Raw genomic sequence first — 19765 nt, 5'->3', positions numbered from 1 at the left:
TTTGTAGTAAATATATGCGTTACATTAATATGTTCGTTTTTATTATACATGATGATACGACACTGTTAAACTGACTGATAAGTTATCGAATCCTATGATTTTTATGTTAAGTTTTTTTTTATGAAATAAGTGGAATTCGATAAATAAACAAACCCATAATTTAGTAAATAGAAACAATTTATTTTAGGAATATCCAGTTTCTAAAGGCACTTAATTGTACATGTAAAAGTAAACGTGAACACCTCACAAAATAAACATAATTTATGTGACAACTTCACGAACATTCGATCACTAGGAAATCTAGGAATGTATAAACACTTCGAGCCAAGTATGTATTCTCAGATCAATATCTAGGAAACAATAAAATTGATAGTCGAAACCAGCACGACCACTTATCAAATACAATAACATGTCGGGGCCAACGAACCCTAGAGACAATATAGACTAAAACTACAATAAAAAAGAATTTAAAAAACCCAAAGTTATTTCTTGATAAGTAACAATAGCTGCCTAGTACCAAAACGGTAATATCGGCTTCTAAAACCACTGTTCAATGACAAAAAACTTCATGGTCGTTTTTCAAGCAGTTTTTAATCAGCGATAACAATTGATGCAATCTAAATATTCTCATCAAGTTTTTTAAAATGACTTCGTAACAAATTGCAAGTCATCTTAAAACCGGAAAGGTTAAAATCTCTACGCTTCGGTGGCCGCAACATAAATAACAATTAAAATATAATCTTACATTCTAGGAAAGGCACTTGGAAATATTGCTAAGTATCTATACAATTGATTTAATTGTAAACTTTATAAAAATATATATTGAAACTTTTTTTGAGGCTGTATTTAACACCTACCACATTTTGTTTAGAATCTTGCTATTTTGGTCGTAAACTTACAGCTATTGAGTTTAAATTAATGTATATTCTAAAAATATGTTAAGGGCAGCCTATACCAAAACTGGGATGAAATCTCCAAAAATAGTTGGTATAAGTCGCACTTAATCACACTACTACATTTGGTCCCTAAGGCATATCTTAAATCAAATGTAACGAAAATAATAATAGATTCGCTAAACGAAAGTATAATAAATCGGAATTACTGTCATGAACTCAATAAAGTTCACGTCGCCACAAGCATGACACATTAGTACATTTAACGGCAGAGATTATTCTGGAGGCAGCACCCGAGGATTTATTTCTTGGCTTGTATGTATTCACTTATAGCTGGGTATAATTTGAGCATTTATATGAGATATGACTGGAATTTATTACACAACATTCGCCGTAGACAGACACAGTTGTAAACTTTTATTCATTCACTCACTAAACATCTCTAAATCAATCTGGCAATCATAAACAACAAATCCTCGGGCAACAAATTCACGACTCACCCGAAAACTATTTCACAAAAAAGATCTCTAAAAAAACCAAGCCAACTTTTTATCCGCCAAGCGCTGCCAACCCACAAACAACTACAACTTATCGTTCATTCATTCACTCGTTCACCAGTCAGTGTCATCGGGCAGGCCTCCCGGGTATTCCCCGGTGAGACACGCAGTGCAGTGGCCGCCGAGACCGTCGCTCGGGGTCAGCTTCATGTTGTAGTGGATCGCGGAGACCAGACCCTCCACGCTCAGGTACTCGAGACTGTCCGCTCCTGGTGGATTACAGGATGATTGGTAAGTTTTTGTAGGGTGGAGTGACTAGAAAGGCAAGGTAAGGTCTGGTAAAGGTAAGATATGTACAGTTTATTCAGCTCAGCTTATTTACATGATACACGCGAAAGATTCTTCATTTACCATATGTCTAAATAAGGTACGATTACGAGATTGATGGACCAGACTCTTATGTATGCACACACTAAGAAACACACACAGCTACAAAGAACAAGTACCCTAAGGGTGTTTTAATAGCGTGCGGATTTCAGCAAGCTGTGGGATCGCACGGCATTTTCCCGCGTCCCGCGTGCGTATTCGACGCTGAAAAGAACACTTGCGGGTGTCACGCGTGCGGGGCAATCATGGGTGCGTGATTAAATCCGCACGGTATTAAAAGCACCCTTACATCTAATAATAATAATCACCACTCACCGACGTGTTCAGCCAGCTGCACGGAGTCCATCTTGTTGGCCACCAGCTCCTCCTTGGTGGGGATGTTGATGCCCATGTAGCACGGGTGCTTCAGCGGCGGGGACGCTATCCTTATGTGCACCTGGAGGGAAGAGTGTTAGTTACAGCGAGATTTGGCCAATCATCATCACGACCCATTACGTCCCCACTGCTGGGGCACGGGTCTCCTTCTAATGAAGGGTTTAGCCTAGTCCACCACGCTGGCCAAGTGCGGGTTGGTGGATTTGGCCAATAGGTCTTATGAATTATGATTGTAATAATATGATTTTGTAAAATGACGTAATTCTTAACTAAATTCGACATAAAATACTCTTCATTCGGAAAACGAGCTCGTGTAATCTACGGAGAAGAATGGGAGCAAGAAAGACCAGAGATTTAATATCTGCATTTTTGGCAGTGGACCGGTTATCTGCCGGAGAAGCGATATTCTTTGGATAGATTGGAATGTATGAAAAAGACCGCGGACATATAGTTATTACGCTTCTTAGGAAAGGTCATGTCCAACAGTGATGGTTGACTGATCATATCCTCGAATAACATCTAACTACAGCAATCCTCTTCTAAAAAAATCAAAAACCCTCACCTCATGAGCGCCAGCATCCCGCAACAGCTTAATAATCGGGCCAATCGTATTGCCCCTCACAATGGAGTCATCGATCAGCACTATCCTCTTCCCCTTCACGTTCTCGGACAGGGCTCCAAACTTCTTGGCCACCCCAAGTTGGCGCAGGCGGGTCGAGGGTTGGATGAACGTGCGCCCCACGTAGCGGTTCTTGCAGAGGACCTCCATGAATGGGACGCCCGACTGTAAAGGGTGGATGGGTTAGATTGGTTGTTGTGGTGTGAGTCATACAAAAACAATAGAATGGAGACTTTAAAGGCATGACTGTGAAGGCTATAAACTAACAAATAGTAGGTATTTCAAATAATTATGTTGCTGCCTTTATCATTATATGATTCAAGGTGCAAAAATGGAGAAATACCATGAGTTATTGTTACAGAAAGAAACATTTTATAGATAGTCTCCTGGTTTCTGTAACAATAACTCATGGTATTTTTGGAGACTATCTATAAAATAAGTCTTATGGCATGTTTATCGGTCCATTTCAGGTTTATACAGTTCAAAATACCTATATCATTTTGTCGAAAGAAAGAAATCTTGCTCTTTTATGTTTAGCACAAAGTATATAAATTTTTCAGCCTTTAAGACAATTTTTTTTTATTAAAAATTGTAACCAGACGGTATTTTAACAAGTTCCACACATCCCACGTGACTCCCCACCAACTCACCTGCCTAGCGTACCCGTGCGCGGCGGCCGTGCCGGACTCGGGCACGGACGACACGATGTCGGCGTCGACGGGCGACTCGCGCGCGAGCATGCGCCCGCACTGCATGCGCGCTGAGTAGACCATTTGACCTGTGGGGGGAAATGGGAGTTAGTGGGGGTAAGCTAGTGTCTAGGAGGGTTTAAGTAAAGGGGGCTGATATTGGGGCTTTAAAAGTTAAAAGGTCAATTTCGTCGTATAACATCAAACGTCGTTTTTATGAACATCTATGTTTTTCAAGCTACTCTTCGTTGGGAAAGGACTCTTTGTCTTTGAAAGCAGAAGAATGGAGGCAAGAAATTCCTAGAATTGGCCTAGAGAACAGAAAACGCTGGATATCATTTGCAAGAAGACAGAGGTTTACTCTGTCTTCCGGTCCAGATATTACATGTATCATGTCGGGGTCACCACTGTAAGAATACTCTCTAATTAGTGTCCCTTTTAGTTCTGACTTACCACAGTGACGCATATAGTACGCGAATTATGTCGGGGTCACCACTCTTAAGAAGAGCCTCTAATCAATGTGCCTGTTGCATAGTATTCAGTCTGATACTCACCCTCAAAGATACTATCCGCCCTGGCGAAGTACACGTACTCGAAGATGCAGAAGGCCTGGTGCTTGCCGGGCGGGCGCGGGACCACGCTCACTGTGCGCACGCCGCGTCGGGACATCTCCACGATCTCCCCGGGGAGCACCTCGCGGACGTAGCGGGCGCCTGCGGGGGTAGGTTGGAGGTAGGTTTATCATCATCACGACCCATTACGTCCCCACTGCTGGGGCACGGGTCTCCTTCCAATGAAGGAAGGGTTTAGGCCTAGTCCACAACGCTGGCCAAGTGCGGGTTGGTGGACCCCAACACAAGCAAGCTTGTGCTGAGAGAGTTGTCGGGTAAGTGGGCAACCCGACTGTCAGATGTTTTCAAGCCGCCCGAAGGCCTCTGACTAGGCTTAACGACTGCTGCCGAAGCAGTAACCGGGACCCACGGCTTAACGTGCCGTCCGAAGCACGGAAGCGTCCAGAAAAGCACCACTTGAAATTGGTCACCCATCCAATGGCTGACCGTGTCAGTTGTTGCTTAACCTCAGCGATCAGTTACGATCACTGAGGCCCGCTCGACTACGGACGCCGGACGACTAAGGTTTATGCACATCAAAAAATTGTTGACTGTATAAATGACAGAAATACTCCTTTTGGCCAATAAATAAGACAAGATTTGATTAAAACACTACTGAGGTGAATGAAAATGAAAATAGTTTTTTTTACATTAACACTTTATGAAGACAAAATGAGTTTCAGCTAGGGAGCGCTTCAAGGGAAGCGCCAAAAATATATTTAAGTATGTAAATAGTAGTTTTCGACTTAAAAATATTTCATAAGGAGGATTTTATTAATGGAAAATTATTGAAACGTATAAAATCATCCAAAATATGAGACTTACGAAGTGCTATGGTGAAATTGGTAGATTCCAATACACTAGGACAACTTAAGGACGGAAACCTTCAAAGACTTCTTGGCTGAAACTAGGATAATATAATACGGTACATACCTAATTACCTGTATTATTTAAACAACTTACCGATAGAGAGGAATCCACAGGACTCGGAGGACACGACCCAGCCCTCCGCCTTGTCCTCCAGCCCGTTCTTAGCGCAGCCGTTGGTGAGGACTGGAATTATACAACTAGTAGTTAGGTAACAGAACTATGGCTAGTTATACTAAGAATCTATTGAAGGTATTAGTAAAAGCAATATTAAGACTTTCGTATTTAAAGAATTATGAAATACGATCGAGAAGTAAAAACTAAACACGTTTTTTGTATGACGCTGATGCAGTGTTTATCGCTAGATGTTTTTTGGCGACTCTTCCACCCCCATACAAATTTTAGTTTTCTTTTCACTACTCGAAGGATGTAATATTTTGCAACCCGCATACAAATGCGACAAAAGCGAAACACACATGAAAAACAAAACTATTTTTTTTCTAACACTTCGCCTGTCCTGCAAGTAAATACATACAGCATGACCCGTGATGTATGTGATTGTATTATGACTTATCTGATGATCGATCCAATTAAACTTATACGAATACATCAGTAAAGTACAGTGGTAATTCATGGTGAATTTGTTTTTTTTTGTGAAGTAGTTCGTGAGCGAATTATATGATTAGATGATACTTTACGATGATATCTAAATGTAAACCGCATGACAATAATGAACAAATTGAAATCAGGCATATTTATTCGTTAAAAAGATGATTAAGCAAAATCAAAAACTGTGTTATGTAATAAAACCTAATAATTAGATGCGATGATTCGTGCATACCGTTATTGGACTCATGCTGTGACTGTGAGAAATTCTTTTTGTTTTTGTAAACATCTGAAACAGGTGAAGATTATGCATTAGACACTGAAATAAGTAAATACACCATTAAATAAGTGAAATGATTCCCATGTGCAATGAGACTGTTTTTGAAATCGAGGGTTTTTCAATACACTTGGTTAAAAACCGTATATTACTAGGCTGAGGAGGCAAAAATTTCAGAAACAAAACTAGCGTTTGATTAAATAGTTAGCAATCTAGGTATTTTCTCACAACCTTACAAGTGTATTGAAAAACGTCGAATGAGCCCAGGTTTGATTGACTGTTCCTAGTGCAAGTGCGCCTTTACATAATATTACAAAAATGGTCTGGTCTTTCGGCTTACTGTATGACTTTTTCAACACCAAATACAATCTGGAGACAAAGATATCTGACCCCTACCTATCAGGTAGAATTGTAACTCTGGAACAGATCATACATATCTTTGCCCCAGACTGTTCATACCGGGTGTAGTTTTATAAGTGCTCTCGCGGCAGGCAGGTTATAGAACTTTAGAATTGTGACTCTGATAAGGATCAGACCCTCTAGCACCCCTTAGCACAAAATTCATCAAGTAATTTTACTTCACGTTCACGATGAAAATTCATGCTAAGGGGTCAGATGTTTTTCCCCAGACTATACACATACAGGGTGTAACATTATCAGTGACGGAGTCAGTAACTCAGTACTCACATGAGGAGCCGCTGGGCAGGATCTTGCCGAGGCAGAGCGGCCGGTTGCCGTAGGGGTCGCGCACCGCGTAGATCTTGTCCTTGAACATTATCACCAGCGAGTAGGAGAGCGGGGCCAGTCTGTAAGATAGATTTACTTAGTTAATTTATAGGCGATCTCATTTCGGCGATACGGCTCGCGAGCTATGGATAAATGTACAGCGAAATCAATGTTACAAATCACTTCTGACTACCCCTTCGGGGATAACAGTCGTGAGTATGTATGTCTGATATAACTATTCTTATGATTGGAATTTGGCTTGGGGAGTGAGTAAGTAGATGATGACACTGAGAAAGGATAAACAAAATATAAATTCTTCCACTTAATCTTTCGGTGACAGTCAATAGAGCTGAAGTAGGGTATGTAACGTTATAACCGTGGCCAAAGGGCTAGCTTTGTTGTCAGTCTCTCAGCCCAAAGTGCACTGGACAGTTGATACGTCACTCGTGGGGGCACTTTCCACGGCTTCTTTCATGCACCCTGTGGCCTCTAGTAATCAAACACTCACGTCATGAGGTGGTTGATGCGCGCGGGCCAGTCGGGCCCGTCGGTCTCGCCCTCGGGCGGGTTGAGGCAGAGCGCCTGCGTGATCAGCTCCGAGTCCGAGTGCGTGGAGAGCCCCACGCCGCGGCCCAGCACCTGTAGAAAGGGATGGATTTTTTAACTTGGCATACTTATGAAACATGATTGGAGTCTGTTTATAGATTTTCAAACGTGGAGGAAACAAACAAGCCAATATCGTCGATGATACTGCAATATAGCGTAAGTGTCAACTCTTAGTGACCACACCAATTCAAATAAGCCAATAGAAAACGGTCACGACAAGTGTCATAAGTGGCTGGATGTGGAAGGATGATGACAGAATGCCAAACTAAATCAGAGAAAATTGAAACCCCCGATCTACGTTCCATCCAACTTCATCTAGCGACCAGATCCGGAACTTCTACAATAACTAAGAGCTAGGGATAGTCCTATCAGCATAGACCCTACCTTGTATCAGTTTAAATTCCGCTTGGCATCTAGCGAGCAGTATTAGGACTGATACCACAACAGCCACCGCCGGAACTTCTACACCAACCCCCGACCAACTCCCCGTTGTGCGCGACGGCGAGGGCTCCGAGCGCTGTGTGCACCACGAAGGGACGTCCTACTATCTAGCGGACACTGTCGGAACTTCTACACCATACAGCGCCACCGCCAGTACTTCTACACCAGTTGGTTCCCTCCACTCACCATCTTCCTCAGACTGCTGCAGTTAACGAGTTCTCCGTTGTGTGCGACGGCGAGGGCTCCGTGAGCCGTGTGCACCACGAAGGGCTGGCAGTTCACCTCTTCGGAGGCCGCTGAGGTCGAGTATCTGGTGAGAAAAACAAAGGTTGTGAATATAAGTTAATAGCTCTACCCGCGAGTTTACCTTAAAAGGTAAAACCGTGGGATTTTCGGGATAAAAAGCAACGCTTATCCAGGGTGTATTTTAAAAAATAACAAACCGTTTTCCTCTGAAAGAGAAACATCCATCCAACCATCTTTACAAACTTTCACGTTTATAACTTGTGGTTTCAGTATCTTGACATAGCTCCAACTACTTCTAAACGGAAAAGGCTAGCTTAATGACGCCGCAGCGCCGCAGAACATTACCCTACTGACCTAACTGGAACCCTTTGGTATCGGTATTACCGGGATGGATTTTTTAAAATTTATTGCGACTATATTAGTAGGATAGTATATAGTAGTACGATCATGGATTACCTGGTGTGTCCAATGCCGAGGTTCCCCTTGAGCTTCCTCATGGCCTCGTCGTTGAAGATGTTGTTGATGAGCCCCATGCCCTTGTGCTGGTTGAAGGTGCGCGCGCTCTTGCCCTCTGACGTCACGATTCCGGCGGACTCTTGCCCTCTGGTGGATGGGAAAATTAATTGGTGATTACCATAGAAAAAGTGAAATTGTTGGGGCCATACGGCCATAGGCATAAGGTCAAGAAAATTCGTGGGTACACAAACAGTTGACAGACAGGTAGACAGATGTTTGTAACTCCTTCCCACTTTCCCTACCACCACTCATTCCTGCGTAGTTGGCATATCTATATTCCAATGATTATATATGTAATTATTTATGTATCATGAAGAATGTTTACTCTCCAGATTAGTCGTAATGACATCCATCCTTAATACTCATCACATGATTCAAAAATATTATCATCATTAAGAGTATTAACAACAATATTTTCGTAGATCCGCCCAATATCTTGATACATTCAACCTCTCCGACCTTTATATCCATATCTCATTAACAATATCAGTGTATACTGGTGAAATCTGCCTACTTCTCTTGTATAACCATTACGCAACAATATTAACTTATTATAACTAGTATTGATTATTTTAAGCCACTCGTGCCGAGTTTTTCAGCTATTATTTAGATAAAATTTTGGCCTGATTATTGTATGCAAGGACAGTAATTAAATGCAGACCATAGGTCTAGGCTGATTCAATAAAGATTTTGCGCAATACTGTAAATTATTAATTAATACAATCATAATACTTTTATATTTCATTTCAAATGACTGTATTAATTAATATTTATCTTCACTGAGTTCAGTTAGCCTTCTATTTACAATTGATAATGAATGTGGGAATACATTTGTATAGCATCAGCCCCAAAAACTTCTATACCTTATTCTTAGTAATGCAATATTGCTAAAGTACAGGTTGTCATCACCAACCTGCACTAGGCGAGCGTGGTGGACTAGGCCTGAACCCTTCCTTCATTGGAAGGAGACCCGTGCCCCAGCAGTGGCGACGTGATGGGTCGTGATGATGATGACAGGTTGTCATAATTTGCAAAAAAAACTACCCTCCAGCCCGCTGCAACGATCTAAGGGCGCCTTCAAATTAGTCGTTAATTGTCGCGCGGAAGCAGCGCTGCAGCCGCGCTGCTGTCAAAATCCATATAAATTTGTAATTTAAAAGATGCGCGGTCGCAGCGCCGCAGCAGCGCTGCAGTCGCGCGTTAATAATTTATATGGAATTTAGACAGCAGCGCTGCTTCCGCGCGACAATTAGCGACTAATTTGAAGGCGCCCTAAGACTATAGTAGCCACTTGTGGATAAGGGGGGCCGAAGTCCAGAGTATTATCACCTATGTCTAGCAGAAGATTTTTGACTGATGATGATGATGATAACTAACCTGTGCTGCAAGGCCACCAGGCCGAGACATATGACCTGCGACACATCCACCTGGGTGGGCCACTCGCCTGCGCCAATAGCGCCGAACACCCCGCATTCGTGCGTCAGACCTGCAACCAATCACGATGCGGTCACGTCACGAGCTTGTGTATGGGAACCAATAGGAAGTGAGGAGCTTTGAGATGGCCAATGGTAGTTATGTGCCGTAGTATACAGTATTAGAAATAGTCTATTTCATTTGGGAAGGAATTCGACGTCTATAGTAACGTTATTTTTTTTTAATATGTGGGGACATCTCACACACGGCCATCCGACCCCAAGCTAGGCAGAACCTGTGTTATGGGTGTCGGACAGCTGATATATTTACACAAATACATAGATAGATAGATACTAAATATAAATATCAACACCCAAGACCCGAGTACAAATATCTGTCTTTAAACAAATATCTGCCCCAGCCGGGAATCGAACCCGGGACCTTCGGCATAGCAGTCAGGGCCACTAACCACTACGCCATTCGAGCGTCGTTATGCTAATTAAACTATAAGATGCCTACCCAAATGATATGGACTATACTAGGCACTACCATACAATAGTTTCTTAGTATCAAGCCATAGTTAGGGAAGTACTCGTATATAACTTAGCTATACTAGATAGCTATATCGACCTATATTTCAGTATAAAACTATGTCAGATATCAAAGATCAAAGTCAAATCTTGAAGAAAAACTTTATGTAATACGAACTAAATATTACAAACAATATTTTTTATTATTACATTATATACTTATAGATAAGGAATATTGAAACTGCGTAAGCATAAACAGTTCTTATTCGGTCCGTATTAAATATTGTTTTCAAACAAAGATGAGATTGAAGGGTAAATGTCAAGAGTTTGCCAAATATAACAAATTTAACGATATCATTGCGTATTTAAACCGACAAATGACGTTTAAGTTAATGTCGATATAAGAGTATGTATTGGTAAAGATCTACAGTCTTATTCATAAAAAAACCTTAAAGTACGTTTACTGAGCTCAATATAGCTACGGAACACTTAAGGCCTATTTGAGGTTTTACAAAAATCTCTATTCATAATCGTTCCGTAAACTTTCAATAAGTAGTGATTAATTCAGAAAATGAATATTTAAAAAATAACATACTTATCACAAAATCTACAGCGTTTAGATGACATCATGTTGGTAGGTACTTATTTGAAAATTAAACAAATCTTTATGCTAACAATAATAAATGTTAACTGGGCTATGTTATGTTTTATGATGGCTGAGTGTTGTGGCGTTCTTTTGGAGAGGCCTTTGTCCCGCTAAGCGGCTAGGACGCTTTTTGGCTGATGATAATGATGAAATATGAAGCGGGTCCCATCTCATCTTTCATTCTTTTTTGTAATAGGTATAAGTATTCACTAACATAACAAGTTTTTATTGCAATAAGAAATAGGGTCCCAAGTTTAAACTCAGCTTATAAATAAACAAGATCTTTGATGTTGCGTAACGTTGCAAAAAAAATACTACGACTAAGGCATACGAATAGGTTGAACGAACTTGAATGAATACAACACTGGTCGACCTCTAATATTGTACAGTCAGCACCACAAAGCGGTATAGCGAATAGTTGTTGTTGTAATATAATATCTTAAACGTGTAAAAAATATACCACTTCTTGAAAGAATAACCTCCTCGATAAATTGTTGCTCTATTATACCTTATTTGGTGTTGGCTCTCGTTTCTGTTGCAAAGTTAGTTGTCCGACTCTACGTGATCACATACTGACACACATAGATAAACACGTCAAAATTATAACACTAAATTTTTCCGATATGGAAATTAATTCAATTTCAGGAAGTGCTTAATAAGTATTTATAGTTAAAAGTTGATTGAATTTATAAGCTGATGGTACTTTATTCGCAAAACGTATGGAATACCGGACGACCTTCACAAAGTTGATCCATGTAGACTGTCTCGTGTTTATTGACGAATCAATCGTAAAACTTTGACCATCTATCATACTAAATCATACAATGCGTGCGGCACGTTTCTCATGACAGAATTACGGTTTCTAATCAGACCAAAGATGCAAACTTATAAGAGCTTACTGTGCCGAACCAGCGCTGATAAGCACCTAAAAAATATCCATAATAAAGCAATCGCTTATAAGTATCCAGCTTTCTTTCTGTATACGGCCTTACGACTGTATTCTATGCTATGTTCGAGTGTAAGTGCCTTCCTGGTTCACTCAAATAAAACCTTAACCCTTAACCTAACTCCTTAAAGTGTAAAACTGCCTTCCTAAGCTAATGTGCGTAAAGGTCTTAACTGCCTTCCTAAGCTAATCATCAGTCCACCCACCTGACTCCACAGCTCCTCTGCCATGCCTCTTGCTCTTGACTTGCACCTTCGGCTGGGTCCTGTCACACTGACAGCTGTCTGCGCACGCGCCGTCCGTGGCGCCCGGCGTGACGTCAGCAGGGCCCGGTGGACCGTCCATGGTTTGATTACTGGAATCGGGGAAATTTGAGGTTAAAAATCTGTGTTAAGTGATAGGTCAATGAAAAATACATCGCCTCCTTAATTGACTAGAGTTTAAAATAATGAGGGATTCATACACGTAATGTACCCACATTGCGGGTATGAATCCTATGTTTGTATAGGTTTAACTGTTGTTTGGGCGTTAGTAAGGTAGGTCGGGACGAATACATAAAGGTGGCTTAATTCTGAAAGAAGGTGAGGATGGGGTGGTAGATTGATATCAGAGTATGTGGTGCAGCATTGTATACTTTTACCACTTCCTACCCGCAAGAGTGTACAAGACGGGGTGTTTAATGTTTATGTTATGTATAAGTTTAGTTACATAGGTACTATCATACTATGTAGCAATAAATACCCTGAGTGACCAGACCATACCTTCATACATAAAGTAACATAATGTACTGGATACTGGTATGGAAGCAGTTGCTCGCGATGTTCAAAGTTATTCACTAGGTACCTATCTAGTTACAGTCTACAGTACCTATAATAATATCATACGTAGAGGTAAATAATTAAAACAAATAAATCGCGAATCCAATAGCAAAAGCCCTGAATTACCAACCAAAACCGGACTAGAAATGGATTACATTATGCAAATCGCAGAGCTATTGATTCACTTATTTATCGCTTCTAATTACACGGTACACAGGAGTTATCTAGTCTGAGTCTAGATCACGTTTGTAAAGCATGGATCTGCACGGGACGAGATCATGCGGGGAAATATAATTACACTATTAATACTATTATTTTGTTAACTTACATAACTTATTCGTAGTCACTGGAATAGCACGTTTTATCAAAGGCTTAGGAAAAAAGCTTGTCACAGAAACACACAAAACTAAATAAAAGCTTCGCTATCTGACGATGTGTTTAAAATATCTACTGTAGCCGGTCTTCCAAGTAATTCTCATAATAAAAGACCAAAAGTACTAGGAGCACATGACTTATCAGTAGTAACTTGAACACTAACCGCTGGCGGAGTCATCGCATCGTTATATTCAAACGGGACGCCCCGATTACTGACTTACTTACTACAATAATAGTGCCAATAACTTACTCGGAGATAAAACTACGAAAACACGCTTCTTTCTATCAATCAAGCCTATGACGTCAAGGGAGAGAAAAGTAAAGTTTATTTTAAAAAACATTGTTATTGTCCAAGCTGTTTGCTCGCCCTATTTTAGCTGGTGGTACGTCACTGATAGCAGGCTTGTTTTGATAGCTTGGGTCCTATGTTACTAGATCTATTATTAGCTTGGTGCCTTGAGTGAGAAGTCACGTAAATAAAGTATTTATGTTGTCCTGTTAAACTACGATGTGATAGAGACCCTTTATGAGATATAGAGAGTCTCTAGGCGGTAATAGAAGCGTAGAAGTACATCAGCAGTATCATAGATACATTCACAATACTTTGGATTGTCTTGAGCGAAAATGGTGCTCTGAAGTGTTGTAAGATTTATTGGTAGTTTTATAGTGATTGGGAAATAACTAACGTAGGTACACTTTTACTTTTCCCTTATACTGTATTGTAGGTAAATTATGTTGTATTGTAGGTAAATTAAGCTTCTCATCCCGGGCCTATCTCAAATAATCCAAAAACATGACGAAACAACGGCCAGGCTGGCAACATAACGACGCGAAAGATACTGGCCGATAGCGATATCTGGTGAAATTTTAAAAACAAATATGCTGATGATATGTCCCTCAGTAATGTCGTCATACAGATACATCGCAGTAAACACGAGACGCGGGGGGTCAGGCGATTGCTCGCTATTTAAGTACATTTCCACAAGGGGTCGCCAAACACGAGATAAACCGACGGAATAAAACAAGCGATATCGATCCGTAATGACACAAATAATTTACAATTGCCCCGTTTGTTTCTTCAGTTATTGTGCTTAATTACCGCCCATCTGTCGAGAAGTAGATACCGAGCACCGGCCGCGAGTTATGGGCTGGGAGCAAATCAATGCTGCCTCATTAGATTGATACAGATGATTTATGGTAGCAATAATTACAGGACAAGACAACGCGATACTATTAGTACCTAACGTGGCTATTGTAACTTAGGATAGTATTTTAGTATTTGGTACAAAATGACAAAACACGAAACAACGCATATCAATGAAGTAATGCAGAGATATAATAAGTACCTAATGTCATATTTAGGAACGAATCTGAAGGTTTCATTCTTGTGCTAACAAGATAAAGATGATGATGATGTCCTAACACAGTTCCTTCCTAACTTCAATTTGATGGCGTCCGATATGCGTTGAGCGGAGCGTAGGTGCCATTCTTAATTCTTTAAGTGCAACTGTAAGTCTAGGGTGCCGTCCTGGGCCACCAGTTGTAAAGTACCTAATACAGACAGGTACGTACAAGGTACCCGGGTACATGGAATACGAGCTGAGATGATGTACGATGCGACAGACATATGGAAATCTTCATTATAATGCATGAAGTCTATCGTCATCGTAACCACATGTTGAACTGTTACAATTCTCTGTTGTCTGATGAACTATTTGCACGAAACGATAGCAGACATAACCATAGAGAAAATAATACTGGTCATAACTGACACCACGCAACCAACCGAGCTTACAAGTATCAAATTATACAGTCTCCTATATCTACAGTCACGGCAGTTTCTCTTACGTAATGGATCTATCGTGGGTGTTGGGCTCGCGCCTAGACGAGACGTCCTATACATAAATAATAAGTTAGGTAACTTTCTGCATACAAATAATAACTTGTTGTTGGACCTGTGAACCCATATACGAGATTTAAATTGATAGAAGTATGTAACTACTACTACTACTTAGTGTTGAAAAGGACTTTACCTACCTATGTAGATTTTTACATATGCTCACTCACTCACTGTAATCCCCGAAGGGGTAGTCAGAGGTGGCTCACAAGCGAGCCACCCACTTTTCGCAGCACATTTTGTACTCACGTGATAGGTTGCGAACCATATCGCCGTTTTGGAATGTAGATTTTTATTGGGCTTTCATGTTAAAAGCAATGGAGAATACATTACAGACCTTAAGAATAGCATATTATGTGCTGAAGACTTAAGTAGCAAAATTACGAAGCCAAAGCATTAATGGTGCAAAGTCCAAATGTCTCATTTCTTATTGTTTTAAAAATTATCTCGATTTATGAGTACAATAAAGAATTATGATCTTATTTATTAAACACTGCTTGTAGAGTTTACCAAGAAACGCCACATACTAACAGTAAATTCTAACAACAAAGTCTATGTTCCTAATTTGGCAAACAATGACTTTTTGTCTGTACCATACAAGTATAAGATAAACAAACTAGGTAATAAAATATACCCTATCCACGTTTTTGTATTACAGCAGACGCAAATACCACTAAATCAATAGAATTGAAGCACTGTTATTGTAGGTGTTAGTTTTTTAAAAATAATATTACCTACATATTTTTAATACTGGCTAGTTACAAAAAAAATAAAAAATCAAGTACTTAATTGCCATAAAAATATAAATTTTAAAATCATAGATTTATATAACTTTTATTTTCATGTGCTTCTTTAAAGGAACCATAGTACCTAATAAGAGGGTTAAGTTGTTGCTGTCCTAAGGTACGCCAGTGGTTCAGAGGGCCTTTAAAAGAGGCTTAAGTATTGGGACATATTTAGTCATTTATTTACAGATAGCTAAAATTTTGTAGAGTAGGTAGAGTATGTAAGAAAATTATAAGTACCTACATGTATTTTGCAAAAAGAGAACATTAGCCTTAGGGGTCGGTTGTAGTGGCATAAATATTATTTATGTTGGTAGGTGTAGGTACTGGTTATGTAATAAAAGTAAGCACAGATATGCTCTACTTATTGGACATACATAAACTTCATCTGTGTGTAATAGATATATTATTACAGTGCAATTATTATATTGCATATTATAATATTACTTTGTAATGTAAATAGTGTGCAGTACATTTTATTTTTACTAAGTATTTATATTTTAGAATACAGCCTCAAGTGAGTTTCATTTCAACGAGAAAGTTTATTCCGGGAGATAATTATAAAACAAAAGGGATTGGTCTACCACAGAGTTGCCAGGATTTATAACACCGGTGTTTCCCTTGAATTTATAGTATTCATCATATTGAAGTGATGAATGCTCGAAGGAAGCAGCATTGATGGGATGAACAAGGTACGGTCAGCTGCATAAGTAGCTATACACTTGTACCTTGTCAAACTGACAAACCATCAATGTTTCAATGAATTTATAGGCAGTTTCAGATTGACATGGTAGAAAAGAGTATAGCTACTTATGCAGCTGACTGTACATTACTACTTCTCTAACAAGAAGAACTAAAAGGATAATATAAGAACTTTTCGAAGGGGGTAATGCTACAAAATAAAATAAAAATACTACCTATATGACATAAGTAGGTATACTTAAATATCTTAAGCCCTGTGTGACCCCCGCGATACTCATAATTTACAGATAGAAATGATCCATCATTCATTTAATAAAGGTTTACAGTCAGTAAGCTCCATTTTATTAAGTACACATTTTTGGCCAAAGTTGGGTCTGCCATCCGATACAATGTCAAGTAAATATTATTATTCTATACATTATTATTATCTAGCTAGTCAATAAAATGAGGGCAAGAAAACCATGTGTTTTTTCTCTTTTAAACTTACCTTAGCCCAGGGGCGTATTTAAAGATTGCGCGCCCCGGGCTCCTGTAGTTTTCCGCCCCATCAAGAAATGAAAGAAAACAAAAAGAGCAGTCAGTGTATAGTACCTATCGACCTACATTATGTATAAGAACATTGTGGTGATAGATTTGCATAGATTCATAGATAATAATATCTTCCGAACAAAAAAAAAGATTTTTCTGGATAGGTACATTTTAGAACGTTTAGAAATAAACTTTGGCGACTGAGTGAGGCATTTTTTTTTCTTTAGATTTCCTTAAAAAATACAGAGGCGGAAAAAAATAGACTTCTCGACCGGTTTAAAAAATAATAAAGTTGGCTTTCATACTTAAAAAATCCAGCACTGCTCGTCACCAAAATATTTCGGAGTGACCCTGGATAGATCCCTCACGTATAAAACCCACTGCCAAAACACCAAGAAGAAAGTCAGCTCCTTCTAAACAAACTTCTGCGACGGCTTTCTTCTACCAGCTGGCATCTCCGCAAGTTCTACGAACAAGTAGCTTAGCACTCTGCTTCTTAGCCGAATTTGCCTGCCCCTTATGGGCAAGATTCCCATTCCTCAGAGCCAGAAGACAAAAGTCTTCAACCAGGGCGTCCTGACGCTGACGGTAGGACTGGTCCACCGATTTAAAGTCGCTCAGCTTGCTATGGAGTGAGCTATGCTTGGGGTTTCTCTGTTGGATCGTATCAGAAATGAGGTTATCCGTCAGAGGACTAAGGTTACCGACATAGCTGTCAAAATATGCAAGCTGAAATGGTAGTGGGCTGGTCATATCTGCCGAAGAACCGATAACCGTTGGGGTAGACGAGTTCTCGAGTGGAGACCATGAACAGGCAAGCGCAGCGTGGGACGCCCTCCTGGCCGCTGGACCGACGACCTTAGGCGGGTAGAGCCGGTAGTGGTTGGATGAGGAAGGCCGAGGACCGAGTGTTGTGGCGCTCCTTGAGAGAGGCCTATGTCCAGCAGTGGATGATTATTGGCTGATGATGATATGGGCAAGGTCCGCGCATGCTAGAAAAGTAGATTTTGCTCTTAACGATATAGTTTGCTCGTATAGTAATGGGATGCCACAAAGCGACACCGCTCTACAAGGTCTATTCTCTGGCTGGGATAGCACCCCCAAGCATACGGCGAAAAGTGGCATGTTCTGTTGAGAAAGGCAAACAAGAATGCGACTCCAGACATACACTTTACTCACATACTGCCGCACCTTCCTGATTTAAGAGCCGCAAAGTGTTTCTAATTAGTGAGGTGTCCTTAACGGATGAAAACCCACAAAACGCAAGGCTATGGTAGGAAAAGCAGCCCCAGGATCCTTTCCTACCTCTTGAGGAAAAACTTGCTCCCGGTATCAGTCTCCCCTGACACATTTGGAAGACTCTAAATCGGTTGCGAGCAGAGTTAGGCTGCTGCAAGGACAATCTTTGCAAGTGGGGCTATACCGTTGGTACCAACCTACCTATGCGACTGTGGTACCGCCCCCCTGACTATGGAGCATGTACTCCCCTGCCCCTTGTACCTTCCACCTGCACTCGGAAAGACTTACTCCAGGCCAACCAGAATGCTATCAAAGTTGCTTCGTTTTGGTCTGGACAAATTTAAAAATTCGCATGTTCACTGACACGAAAGAAGTAGTGTAGAGTACCTACCGACCGACCTACATATATGTATAGGAACATTGTGGTGATAGATTTGCATACATAATGATATTTATTTATTTAACTCTTTATTGTACAAATATCATCCGTAGAAAAAATTATTTTTCTGGAGAGTACATTTTAGAACGTTTAGAAATAAACTTGTGCAGGGCGGGCGACTGAGTTAGGCAAAAAAAGCCGAGGTTTAGAACTTTAGATTTCCTTCAAGAAAATACCTACCAAGGCGGAAAAAAATTTAGATATTCCACCGGTTCAAAAAAGAACGAAGGCGGCTTTCATACTTTAAATCATATTTCTTAAGACATGAAATCAACATTTGGAAAGATGGCTCAGGGCCGTTCTAGGCTTACGTCCTAAAATATTGTTCTGTACTTTTTTAATCCTCCAACCTAAAGTCCAAGGGCGGCCTGCCGGCCGCCCCTGGGGCGCCCTTCGCCGCCTGCCGCCCCGGGCTGTAGCCCTTTTAGCCCTAGGGTAAATACGCCCCTGCCTTAGCCTATTCATTAAATGGAAGGAGAGGAGGAGTTGGGATCAGCGAAGCTATACGTACTTATAAAAGTCATGAATGGAAACTTGGACAGTCAGTAAACAAACTTCCATAGCCATTTAAATATTAATTAATATTTATTTACAAGTAAAAACTGAAATGAAAACATTTAACTACTAAATTAAAACGTTGCCATGTGGAAACTTACCGAGAAAGGCAGCTAAGTTGAGACGATAACAATAAAGCAACAAGTTAATTCCACACGCTAGACTTGAGACAGGTTATGAATTAAACTTTGGTCAAAGTTTGAAACAGCTGACTTGAATTAAAAGTAAAGGTAGACTTCGAAGTTCCTAGTGATAAAATGAGTTAAATAAACTCACCTTTTATTAAAACGAAACACTCAACTCTAAAACTTAGCGAAGGAGATAAATAAACGAGAGAAAATTTTATTCAAAGAAATGGTCGATTTAGCACAAAACCACAAGCACAAATGACTGCGGGTGTGACAGAGACAGACAAACGTAATTTTGCGTTTTTGACGTTTTGCGATGAGTGAATGAAACAAAATGAATGATTGGTACCGAATGAAGTTATGTAAAACCTAGCATATCGAGCAGTCTTGATACTTCATAGTTTAAAA

General features: G+C 40.2%; 1 protein-coding gene across 4 annotated transcripts; it reads right to left on the bottom strand.

Moving 5' to 3' along the window:
• Window positions 1–159: 159 nt before the first annotated feature.
• LOC105398645 (amidophosphoribosyltransferase) lies at window positions 160–19658 on the bottom strand. Of its 4 annotated transcripts, none has more exons than XM_038108376.2 (14): window positions 19506–19658; window positions 12098–12246; window positions 9734–9842; window positions 8297–8443; window positions 7781–7904; window positions 7056–7186; window positions 6509–6627; window positions 5780–5833; window positions 5035–5124; window positions 4015–4173; window positions 3422–3549; window positions 2715–2936; window positions 2093–2213; window positions 160–1659 (listed from the first exon to the last, which is right to left on the bottom strand). In XM_038108376.2, exons 2-14 carry the CDS (start codon window positions 12234–12236, stop codon window positions 1505–1507), a joined length of 1698 nt encoding a protein of 565 aa, XP_037964304.1. In that variant the 5' UTR covers window positions 12237–12246; window positions 19506–19658; the 3' UTR covers window positions 160–1504. The 4 variants fall into 4 exon arrangements, with proteins under 4 accessions (XP_037964304.1, XP_037964306.1, XP_037964305.1 ...); XM_038108378.2 differs by lacking the exon at window positions 19506–19658 and adding an exon at window positions 19331–19475; XM_038108377.2 differs by lacking the exon at window positions 19506–19658 and adding an exon at window positions 13038–13292.
• Window positions 19659–19765: the final 107 nt, after the last annotated feature.

Source organism: Plutella xylostella, chromosome 15 (genome assembly GCF_932276165.1).
Source record: "Plutella xylostella chromosome 15, ilPluXylo3.1, whole genome shotgun sequence".
NCBI classification, from domain to species: Eukaryota; Metazoa; Arthropoda; class Insecta; order Lepidoptera; family Plutellidae; genus Plutella; species Plutella xylostella.
The sequence above is the reverse complement of the archived record's forward strand: the minus strand, read 5'-3'. Positions and strand labels throughout refer to the sequence as shown.

Excerpts from the sequence above, each read along its gene's own strand:
- LOC105398645 (XM_038108376.2), bottom strand. The coding sequence starts at position 12,236 with ATGGACGGTCCACCGGGCCCTGCTGACGTCACGCCGGGCGCCACGGAC. Across the intron at positions 6,628-7,055 it reads CGCATCAACCACCTCATGAC|ACTGGCCCCGCTCTCCTACT; the intron begins GTGAGTGTTTGA and ends TCTATCTTACAG. Across the intron at positions 2,937-3,421 it reads CGCACGGGTACGCTAGGCAG|TCGGGCGTCCCATTCATGGA; the intron begins GTGAGTTGGTGG and ends CACCCTTTACAG.